This window comes from Python bivittatus, unplaced genomic scaffold (assembly GCF_059951505.1).
Source record: "Python bivittatus isolate LINGU-HERP-01145 unplaced genomic scaffold, Pbiv_v1 ctg000840_np1212, whole genome shotgun sequence".
NCBI classification, from domain to species: domain Eukaryota; kingdom Metazoa; phylum Chordata; class Lepidosauria; order Squamata; family Pythonidae; genus Python; species Python bivittatus.
The window spans coordinates 18193006-18205776 of record NW_028277113.1 but is presented as its reverse complement, the minus strand read 5'-3'; the positions used below and the strand labels follow the sequence as shown (position 1 = coordinate 18205776).

At 36.9% G+C, this 12771-nt stretch overlaps 1 protein-coding gene across 2 annotated transcripts in view; it reads right to left on the bottom strand.

Annotated features, from left to right (window-relative positions):
- The window catches only part of RANBP9 (RAN binding protein 9), a 48750-nt gene that overhangs the window by 30722 nt on the left and 5257 nt on the right, over positions 1 to 12771 (bottom strand). The window contains exons 2-3 of one of the 2 annotated variants that reach the window (XM_088130893.1): positions 11794 to 11905; positions 83 to 235 (exon numbers count right to left, since the gene is read on the bottom strand). In XM_088130893.1, the coding sequence (XP_087987019.1) occupies positions 83 to 235; positions 11794 to 11905 (265 nt within the window). The remainder of the gene's footprint in view (positions 1 to 82; positions 236 to 11793; positions 11906 to 12771) is intronic. The other variant, XM_007431746.3, reaches the window with a different exon arrangement.

Below are 12771 nucleotides of genomic sequence, written 5' to 3'. Positions count from 1 at the left end.
CCCACAATCAGTACAACCAGGAAATGGGATCACCCATACTATCAGGGCTCCAGGCTTGAGGGCAAAACCAGATCTTTAATACCTTGTGAAAGGCCAGCAGGGTTGGGGCAAGTCTGTTCTCTGAGGGGATGATGTTCCAGAGGATGGGTGACACAACAGAAAAGGCTGTCTTCCTGGTCCTGTCAGATGGCAGTCTCTCATAGATGGGACCCAGAGCATTCCTTTCCTGCTGGTTCTAAGAGAACAGGTAGATACCACTAAGGAGAGATGATCCCATAAGTAACCCAGCCCCAAGCCATGAAGGGGTTTAAAGATAACCAGCAGCCCCTTGAATTGTATCCAGAAGCAACCAGCAGACAACTCAGCTTGCTGAGCAGAGGTGTCACATGTGCTGAACAACCAGCACCTATAACTGCCCACACCATTGCATTTTGCATTAGCTGAAGCTTCCAAATATTCTTCAATGGCAGGCCCATGTAGAGCAGGTTGCAGTAATCCAATTAGGTGGTGATTAGTGCATGAGTGACTATGAGCTAGGCCTCCCAGTCCAGGAATGTGTGCAACTAGCACACAACACGAAGCTGTGCAAATGCCCTCCTCTGAGGAGCAGCTGTGACTCCAGGAGGACCCCCAAAGTCCACACAGGATCTGTCTGGAGCACTGCAACCCACTCCAGAATGAGAGCTGGAAGGTCCTCAGAAATAGAGGGTCCTAAAGCCCAAAGCCACTCAATCTTACTACAGTTGAGTAGAAGCCTGCTGTTCCCCATCCAGACCCCCACAGCCTCTAGGCACTGAGATAGGACCTCCATAGCACCACTCAGACAGCCTGGGGTGGAGATATATAACTGGGTACCATTTGCATACTGATGATACCTCACCCAGAGGCTTTATGTAGATGTTAAACAAGAGAAAGAGCAACAACCTACATAGCAGGGGCCATGGGCTGGACCTCTCCTCCCTTATCAATACCAACTGCAACCAGCCCTGGAAGAAGGAAGAGAACCAGCCCAATACAGTGCCACCCACATCTAGCCCCTGGAGCTGGTCCAGGAGGATACCATGATTGTTGGTACTGAAAGCTGCTGAGAGGTCAAGAAGAGCAAGGAGAGACACACCATCCACCTTCCACTCTTGCCAGAGATCATCCAAGAGTGTGATCAATGCCATCTCAGTTCCTAACCCAGACGTGAATCTTGACTAATCCAGATAGTCCACTTCCTCCAGAGTTGTTTGAAGCTGCTGCACAACCTTCTCCACAACCTTCCCCAAAAATGGAAGGTTGGAAACTGGACGAAAATTGTCCAGCACCATCAGGTCCAGCAATGGCCTCCTGAGGAAGGGACAGACCACTGCCTCCTTAAGGGGCAGTGGAACCAAACCCTCTCTCAAAGAGGAATTAACCACCGCCAAGGCCAAACCACATGTCACCTCTCAGGAGGCCTTTAGCCAACCAGAAGGAACATGGATCTAAAACAGAGGTGGCCATGCTAACAGTTGTTAGAACTCTGTCCATTTCATCAAGTCCAATAGCATCAAACTCTTCCCAGATAACCTTGCCCCAGTCACCTCCATAGGACTTGCTGCAAGGGCAGAGTCCAATGTACCACAAATTCGATCAACTTTATCCATTAGATGCCTCGCAAATTCCTCAGTGCAACTTTGTAGGCAAACCTATAAGCCACCTCCTCCCAGGACAACTTAGGGCAACCAAAACAGGTGGCTGGGCACCTAACTATGGATGCAATAAGGGCAGAGAAATATTAACATTTTTCCACTCTTACCACCACAAGGCAGGCTCTAATAGCGGCTCTAACTTGTGTTAGGTCAGATTTGCATCTTGTTACTCTCTAGTGGTACTCCAGGAATCTCTTCACAAGCTTCATCTCCCTCAACTCCTCTCTAAACCAAGAGGAGTTTCAGGATCCCCAGCTGGGGAGAGGCTGCTCAGATGCGATTCAATCCACAGTCCCTGCTGCCCTCTCATTCCAGGCAGCCACCAGGGCCTCAAACCAAGCAGCAGACCTTTAGGAACAACCCTAAGCTCCCTCTGATTGGGTCCATCAGTTGCCTTGGGTGGACTGATTTAATAGTCCTGCCTCCCTGCAATGAGCAGCAGTGCTAGAGAACTCCAGGGCCACAGAATATTGGCAAAAAACTTCTGGCAAACAGATTTTTGGGGACTTTTTAAATCAAACACCTTTGCTGAGCACAGTTGTGATTATACTATAATTTATGTAGAATGCAAGTTTGTTTGGATCCAGTGCCGTCCAAGAGAGTACGGGGTCTGAGATCCTCTTCGTTGGGGACCTTCTATTAAATATACTTGTCAGTATAAATCTACTGCCAGCATGAAATGGGGTGCTCAGGATAGTTTTGGATTTGCTAAACTTGTAGCTCTGTCAGTCATTGTAAGCCCCAGCTTCAGATATTTAGTCTACTATCAGCTTCTAGTTAATGTATGTAGTTTCTGAGGGAAATGTAAAAAAATTGAGGGTTCACTCATAAGATCTAGTCTTATGATTTACTTGCTTTCTTTTGGAATAACATTTTAATGTCAGTCAATTTATGAAGAAATCCCTAAATATTAAAGATGCTAATATTATGTTGAACTATATTCTAAAACTATGGAATCTGTCTTTGAGGAATTATGGCTGAAACAGTCATGGGGGTTTGCCAAAAGAATTATACTGAGAAATTGGAAAAATATTATTCCAGATATTACGGAAATGTATAATTTATCTGTTTTGGAAAAGGCAATATTTTCTACTAATCAAAAAATGAAGCAATATGTTCTTCTTTGGTACATATTTCATGATATTTTACAATAATAAAATAATATTATTTATATTGTTTCTTTATCTATTTGATACCAATATGGTATTATAAAGTATTTTCTGTAAGCCAGGGATTTCTAGATGTTTAGTATATATTTTTGGATGTTTAGTATTGGGCTTTTAAAATTTTCTCTGGGTACTTTTATTTTTGGGGACGGTCTTTTTTTCTATTCTTTGTTCAGTTTAGTTTTTTTCTTCATTAACTGGTTTTAGTATTTCATTGTTTGTCTCACTGTTTGCCCTTTCCATTTTTGCATTGTGTTTATTTTTTAAAATCTTGCTACAAATATGATAAAATGGACCTTTGCTGTGGAATCAATGGGAAAAAGATAAAAACATAAGCCACTCAGTAAGGCAGTAAAGAGGAGCCTATCACCTCTCTGGATAACTAGCTTGACTGCCAAATTGTTCTTATTGTTAGGAAGTTTTTTATAATATTCAGTTGGAGTATTTCTATAACTTAAATCTACGAAGTTGTATCATCTGGCTCACCAGATAAAACTATGAAAAAGTCCTCAAGGCCATACTGCCATCTACTCATCAAGCAGGGACTGTAAATTAAAAAAGATTCCAAACTTATGAACCAGTTCCATGTATTAGAGCGCGACCCTGCCCATAACTAAAGATGGTATGTCTCTAGAAGCAGATACTATAGCTTCCAAACACAAAACACTTCACCTTGCTAGGATTAAGCTTAAACCTGTTCCTCCCCATCCCGATACCTGGATAATACTTCCTCATCTATTTGGCCTGGAATTAAGATATAAGACTGAGTATCATCAGCATACTGATAACACCTGACCATGTGTTGACAGAGTTTATTCAGTGACTTCATGTGTTTGACTCCTTTTTACATGACAGTGGTGCTCAAGATGGGTTTCACCAATGCAACATAAACTATTAATTCCTGTGATTCAGAAGTTATTGACTATTCTGTTGATATAGCCTAAACTGGCATTTGTTTTTTTTGCACCTGTAGCATATTATTGACTGATAAACCAATATCTAATTTTTGTCACTTCTCCTGCAACTAGGTTTCAAGAGGTGTCCTTCATTCTGTTCTCCATATACAATATTTTCTATCCTAACCCACTTAGAACAGCCTCTATATCCACATATATCTTGATATATAACAAAACAATGAACATATATCCACATATATTTTGATATATAACAAACCAATGAACAACCCACAGGTAACACCAGAGTTCCAATTAACTCAGAATATTCAGTTAATTATTCTGACTGAGTAAGTAATACTATTTAAAAGGGGCCTTACTGATTTTTTCAAAAGGAACATTTTAGTGATAGAATCTCAGATGTAGTACAATTTGATTCCTTTTCCCTCATGTCTACTTAGCTGGCACAGAGATCCAAAGAAAGGACTGTTACCACATTGCTATGGCTACAATTTTTACTGAATGTCTCCCCAAACCCTAGCTCTTGCTTTAAATACAACAAATCTTTATTAGACAACATGGGGTAATTTTTTTTAATTCACTGATACTATTATATTGTCATTCTGAGGCACTAAAATAACTGACCAATAAATGACATACAGTAGCCATATGCAGATAAAAATATATGTGGCACTTGATCAATTCCATTTACTTCTATCATTTAAAAAGATATGCTTCTCTTTTTATACAGTTCATACAACCAATTGACAGGCAACATATTCTAAACATAAGAATATCAGAAAAGCTGCAAACTTTCCAGATGATCACACAAAAATTCTACACCAAGACACCAATTCATATTTTAAACTGAGACTGCAGTCCAACATAATTCTATTTAAACTGGAAAACAATCCAATATAATATCCATTACAAAACTACAAGTAGTCTTGGTTAACGATGGCAATTGGGACCAGAATTTCTGTCACTAAGTGATGCGGGTGTAAAGTACAATGTCATATGACAGTGTTGCTTAGTGATGGCACTGCTGGTTGCTGTTGTTAAGCAAATCCTGCACTGTCATTAAGCACAATGTCACATGGTCACCATTTGCAACCATCGATTCTGCTTGTTGGAAGCTGTCAGTGAAAGTCGCAAATGGCTGTGACTGCTAGAACTTGGAGGACCGGTCATAAGTACCACTTGTTTAGCGCCATTGTTAAGTTTGAATGGTCACTGAACGAGTGGTTGTTAAACGAAGACCACCTGTACTCTACACAGTATGGCTCCAAGCCAGTAATCAGTTTGTTCATGAGAGTGAGACAAAATCAATGAGATAGCAGAAAGCTGCAATGAAAGCTCACAAAATCATACTTTAAAAACAGCTCAGTTTTTAAATACAGCATTAACACCTTCACCACATGTAGCAATACTTTTTACTCTTTCATTTATGTCAACAGAAAACCAGTTCATAAGCAAAAAGTGAACAGATGATCAATCCAAGATTGTAAATCCAACATGGCATTGTCTTTCCAGTGTGAAAGAGGAGGGGGTTTTTGTTATACATGCTCAACAGCTCCATATTTTTTCACATAATGACAGATTCCAAAGCTCAGATACATAATTTAGAATCAAATCACACTGTTTTTTCCAAAGCCTTATTAACAAACTTACAAATATCAAATAAAAAGAGGATAATAGTAGGGGAAGCCATATATGTAACTGCCTTTACATAATTTCCATTTCCAACACAATGAAGTTCACAGCCAATCTTTTAAAAACTTTTTCTGAGATGCCCAATAAATATGAAAACAATCTTTTGAATTAATCTTAAGATTAGAAGAAACATACTTAATATTCTTTAAGACTCTTAGTCATGATTTGTTCGTACTGACTGCTGCAACTCTTTGTTCCAAAGTTATCATTAATAATATCCATCTTCAATTATCTATAAAATTATAGCAGATGTTGGATCTTTCCAAACACATCACAATACTAACTCAGAAGTTGTAGATATTGCTAATGCATCAAAAGTTGTTTTAACTGAATACGCTGCCATTCCAGTTTTTCATAGCCCAAACTGCGTTTATAATAACTCAAGTTATTTAAAAACTTGATGCAAGCTTAAACAACATATTTTATAAAAGACAAGGTACTGAAACTGAATCCCTAACGAATGTACATTAAGATATGTGTATAACACTCTGATATTTCCTTAATGTCTATTTTTAAAAAAACAAAGATTTTTATGTCCCCCCAAATGAAAATGGCAGTGTCTAGATCAGTGTTTCTCAACCTCAGCATCTTTAAGATGGGTGGACTTCAACTCCCAGAATTCCCCAGCCAGCATGAAGTCCACCCTTCTTAAAGTTGCTGAGGTTGAGAAACACTGGTCTAGATCCTATATGCATTTCTGTATTACAGATTGAACAATGAAATGGCTTTAATAATAAATGGGTGGTAGTGGTAGAGGGAACCTCCTGAAATAGAGATAAGGTGTAAATATAAGAACGCTTTCACTCAGCTGTTCTTCTAATCTAATTTTATAATAATGCAGAACTCAAATTTCCATTGCAAATAAAATAATAAAATAAAATAAAATAAAAAACCAATTAATAGAATACAATTGAGATGTGGAGTTAAAAGTATTACATTTTCTTCCTGAATATCTACTCCAGAATAATTACAATAAGCTTAAACAGATTAAAACTCCATCTTTACAAAAAGCCTGTACTTTGCATTATCATACAATGTTCCTTGAAAAGAATTAAGTTATCTTCATTATAAAAAAAATGACAGATTTACAGGAGAATCCAATAGAGCTCTACTAAAAATTGGTTACAGGATTGCAGTGCTTTTGCTGTAATACTACACATACTTTGGAGAAAGTTAACAGGACTTATGTTTGAGTAAACATAGCCAGGTTCAGGTTCTAAAACGTTCTCTAGAATTGCACAAGGCAAGCAACAAAAAAAGCACATAGTTAAATATTTTCACTACCTAACATATGCACTTATTTTTCTTTCATTACATTAAGTCTTACATGGATAAAATTATGTCAAATACTAAGCCGAAACTGTACTATCCGGATCAGAGAAAACTATAAGGAATGGACTTTCTGAATCCAACTTATTATATCCAGAATTTGCACTACTTATAACAGAAGATCCAAGCACGTTATGGCTGTTCAGATATATCTTATCACATATTAAGGAGGGGATCATAATTGTATCCACAAGCTATGCACTTCTTGATGTAATGCACCTATTGGCTACACATGTGGCTGCTGTGTCTTAAGTGTCAAGGCAAAAGGGCTCAATATATGTATCATGCTTGGGAATTCTAGTCAGTATTCACTATGCCATCTGTAGTACACATTTTATATATGAAAATGATCAGTTTTAAACATCACCTTGAATATACAGTCCATTCCTTTTATGTTTTCAGAAGCTTCTGTTTCAGTGCACACACAGATACTAAATGATATGTTCAGACAACTTAAGGATGTAGCCTAGCTTATTGGTCAATAATTTCTGCAATCTCAAAGGAGTACTGGTATTTGTACAGAAATAGACTTCAACATCTTCAAGTCTTCTACAGGCCAAGTTTTGTTTCTATATAGTTTAGACAATTAAAATAAACTATAAATTATATTTTAAAGAGCAGCTATCTATCCACTTTCCGGTTTCAAAGAACAGAGAAATGAGGAAAACCTGCAAGATGGTGAACAAATACAAACTACTGGCACTAGTGATGGTTTAATACAGCAAAAGGCAAGAATTGTAAAGCACTTTTGCTCATTTAGCTAAACCACACTGTGGCTAGTATGATCTCTAAACTTGGACAATAACAGAGACTGAGGTTAAAGCAAAGAGCTTTATTTACACTCTGAGACCATGGCTCATTTGAGGTTAACTTCTGCAAAATATGACCCTGGCTATTATTCAAATCCAAATTGGAGGATGACCAGTGGTTAACTTTCTTCTCTAGACATAACTGAGAGGCAGTTTGGTATAGTGGTTAAGGTATCTGGCTGTAAACTGGGAGAGTTCTAATCCCACCTTAGGCACAAAGCCAGCTGGGTGACCTTGGGCCAGTCATTCTCTCTCAGTCCTAGGAAGAAGGCACTGGCAAGCCACTTCCGAAATCTTGCCAAGAAAACTGCAGGGATTTGTCCAAGCAGTCGCCACAGAGTCAACACTGACTCGAAGGTGTGCGTGCGTGCACACACACACACACACACAAACACAACAAAGAGTTAGGTAGTAGGAACAGCAGCAAAGTTAAATCCCCTCTACAGAAGCTTCCTCAGAGTTCCAGAGCTTTCTTCTCATAATGCACAGGCTGTTCCTTCAATATAGTAAGAGGCTGGGGAAAGCTAATTAATACAGTGTTCCCAAACCCATTTTAGTCCAGAAGATACCCCTCTGTTTTGCCTGCCAAGAGGTGGCAGAAAGTAGCTCAAAGCAAATATTTGGACCATATACAAAACCATGACTCAGATAAGTTAAAACCAGCCATGGTTTAAGAACACAACACTGTATGATTATGTTTTTGTTTATAAAAATCAGGACAATACCAAAATTACATCTGGTTAGTCATCACAGAGATGACTGATATAATGGCCAAGGAGAAAGAGAACATGTAAACTGTTATTAGTAATGAATTCCTATGTTATCTGGTGTTCATTGTAGGCAAGTCTCCTAGCATTACATGTGAATATGTGTAGAGAGGGGCTGACAATATGTCCAATAATTTCAGTCAGAGAATATAACATATACTTCCTCCCACACCTGAAATCAATGGAATATAAAAGTGCTAAATCTGGACTAACCTGACATATTCATCCCATATTGTTTGAATTAACATTGTTTTTACTCATTCTTCATCCCTTTCCCCTTTTAAAACTCAGATAGCAAGAACTGAAGAAGACTAGCAAGCTGAGTGGGAACTCTACCTACACTTTGCCCTATGAGTAATTTCAATTTACAGAATATAGTTACTAATACAATACGTAGAGACTTTTCTTATGCCAACATCAATAACTTTTTACTACAAAATGTTACTTTGAAAAAGTAAAGGCTTTGTATGATATAGTTTTAATGGCATTCTAAATTAGTTTATTCATAATATTAAAGATCATCAGCTGTACTTCCAGATCTTTCCACTGCTAATATTATTTGTAGGGGTTCCAGAAAAAAGGCAGATACATTTGCATAAACTTCTGGCTTACAAATATCTTGGAAATTGTAATAAAGTTTGCATTCTTTAAGGGTTTTGATAGCCATTTTATAACCAAGTTCAAAGAATTCTCCACAAGAAATTTTATTATCTCACCTATATGTATGAACCATCTATACAGAAATAGTAAACAAAATCTGGTTTGACTACACAGAAGAAAAACATTCATTTGGGCAGGCAAACAATAGATTCAATAGAACAACAAATATATTAAAGTATATTTTGGCATAAACTTCACTAATGACTGTTCTACTGCTTACAACCATTCCATGGAAAAAAGGGAGATTTTTGAGAGATGATGGCTGGTAAAGAAAAGGTAAAGCTTCCTGTGTACTTAAATCTCACCCACCCTCATTCTGCAATTTAAGAAAAAGCATCAGTACATAACACCTAGTGTATACATAGTTTAGCCCTTAGAAAATGACTTCCCGGTACATTTTTACTTTTAAGTTAATCAAAGTCTGAATGTGTAAAACTCAAGTAACTGAAACTCTTAACAGAAATAGTAACAGTGAAAGTGTTTGTGTATGTACCTGTATGTAAATATAAAATTAAAAGTTACAGTATTAGTACAGGTGGTCCTTGTTTAACAACCACTAATTCAGCAACCATTTGAACTTACAACAGTGCTGAACAAATGATAGTTATGACAGGTCCTCGTACTTACAGCCATCGCAGCATCCCCACGGTCACAACTGCAATTTGCAACCTTCTCTGCTGACTTCCAACAAGCAAAATCAATAAGGAAGTTGTAAGTCGTGGTCATGTGAGGTCCTCACTTAATGACAGCACCCAGGACTGCCAGAACTGTCATCACTAAGCAGCGTGGTCATGTGGTTTTTCAACTTAGAACCAAGTTGCTTAACAATGGAGTTTCCGGTCCCAATTAGCGTCATTAAGCGAGGGCTACCTGTAAAGAAACAGTTCTAAAGTATGTTCAAGACAGCAAACAAAATCAGAACAACATCAGAAAAGGCTTGGAAATATTTCAACAACATAATGCTTTGTTTTCTTAATTTCCACAACAGAAGGCAAGTACCAGATAAGGAGGAAGTTTAATAGGCTGCTTATTATTTATTGATTGTATTTTATAGCCCAACTTTTGTATAGGAGCTCAAGCCAGTATATATAGTGCTTTCCCCTATTTTTCCACACAATAACAAACCTGTGAGCTAGGCTCGGTTAAGAAAGCACAACTGAACCAAAGCTACCCAGTTAGGAGTCCACTTTCCCAATGTTGTTATTCACCAGGGTCTGGACTCCCTCTATCCTAAACTGTTTTTTTCTGCATTTTCCTAAAAGAACCTGTCACAGCTGGATCAAAGACACAAATTAAATGCTGGACATAAGGCACTGGAAATAATAAAACTACCATATTCAAGCATGGAATACTATTCAACAGGAATACTGCCCCAGAGAGAAAACAAGTCTTGGAACATGAAAAATGAAGAACTTCTAACTAAATAATTGTCTGCAAAATAAATACAAAACAAGTTATATAACATACTATTTGAAACTATAAGACATTATGAAGTGCACTGAATAAAAAGAACCCAAAAAGTGTACTGAACAGTGTACTGTAAAATATCCTACTATAAATGTGTTTAATTTCAGAAACAAGCAGGAATTAGTAAATGTTTTTACATTTTTTTCCATAGCAAAGACTTCCATAATGATTATGAAATTTGTATCTGATCATTCATTTTCATTTAGATTCATGGCTTGAATTATATTTAAAAGAATTTCATTGAGAATTCAACTGTTAAAAATACTTTGTATCCTGATCACATTTATTCTATCAATATCACTAATATAAACTCTCACATTATCACATTCCTCAAAACTAGGAAGTATTAAATGAGGTCCAGCTTGCCAGCCATAGGCTGAGGAAGCATTTAGCTCCTCCAACGTTCTAACATGTTTTATAAAAATGTTATCATATTATTAATTACTTATACGGCACATTACAGTCTTTATTCATCATTACAAAAGTTGATAGCTTTATTTCCACAACAGCTAATCTATTATTGATTTAACCATGGTTTACTGAACTGATCCAACTGCATGTGTTTACACAACATACTTAGCTACAAATGAGCCAACCACATCTAACTTTAGTACAGTGTGCAAACCTGGACTGTATACTCATACATGAATAGAGAATTATAGACTTGTAGCCTCAGGAATTGTCTAGAAAGAAGATGTTACAGATGTTTAGGGCAACTAATTTGACTCCTTAAAACTCCTACTCCACAAAAAAAGGTCCTACCCTCATTCACTTTTGGAACACAATTATCAGCATGTTGTGCAAAGCCTGAAGCGGCCCTTTAGGAGGTAGAAGTTGTGGACCCTTCTATAGACCAAGAAATTAACTCAATCAGAGAAATCATCATCTTTAAATTCTAGACTGCATTAGATCATTTAAATGAGCCATAAACTTTGAATTCACTAGAACACTGTCAGAAAGCAGAAATGAAGAACAGAAAATTCTATCTATGAAGTGGCCAGATAGTATGCATACTATTGATTTGACAGTGATACTGTACTAAATAACCAATGGAAAGAAAAGGAATTTGTTTGCAAAGCAAGTAGGCTTGTCAGGCTGAGCATTTGATTCCTCTAGACTATTTGGAAATTGATGATTGAAAAAACTGAAAAATGTTCATGTATAACAACTCTTCAATTGAATAAACTGAATTAAATCTTTAAATATATGGAGAAAAATAGAAATTGTAGTTCCATGCACTTTGCTAATTTTCATTAAAATGTCAACCTGTATAAATCAAGCTACATTTGCAACAATACACAAGAAAATCTTACCCATCTCTTCCTTTACTGACAATTTTTACTTCAAAGTAATATATTCCACAAGCAGCAGGTATGGGGTGAGTGGCGCGAACCGAAGCAGCATCTTTTGGAGTTTTTCCATGGCCTGAAAAATACATTAAAATATATTTCAGAAATTGAAGACAATGTGTTCATTAATAGAACAGCTACGAAATCAAGTATTTGTGAGACGCTAAAAATCTGATTTTCCTAATGGTATCCTTTGATCAAATAATGCTATCTATTGGGACTCCAGAACCATGCCTTCAGTTTAGCAGTGCCTGCCCTCTGGAATTATGTTCCTCTGAGATCAGGATGGCCGCCACTCTGCTGGTGTTTTGAAGAGCCATGTAGACATGCGCCTTCACCAGGCCTTTGGTGAGGGTGAGTGAAGTCCCCTTTGGATTGTATAGTTTTTTGGTTCTCTTTTGTTCCTGTCCAATTTTTCTTTTATTTTTGCCTATTGTATTTTTTTCTTGTTTTTAATATTTTTACTTGTGAATTGCCCAGAGTAGTTGGGAGTTGGCTGCCATACAAATTCAATAAATCGTCATCATCTTTATCATCATTTTGACTAGAAAACAAGGAAAGATCCATTTGTAAAAGTCATATCAAAACAATGATTGATTTACAACTATTCCCTTGTACCTGAAGCAATCTACAATGGGTTTAACACTGCATTATATATATTTAAATAGTTTCTTTAAAGCAAAGAACATACTCAAAGTATTTTACAACTACTATGTAACTAAGTATTTTTTGTTTTGTTCTCCAGAAAAAGACATTTGCTTTTAGTATTCACTAAAAAAAAAAAAAAATCTCTCAAAGCAGTAAATAAGATTAATCATGGCTAAATATTTTTGCAGATACAAAATTATTTAGATACCTGCATAGGATTCAAAACCAATTATTACATTTGAAATTACTGTACATATATTTTGAAAATACATACATTTTCAAATGTATCTCCTC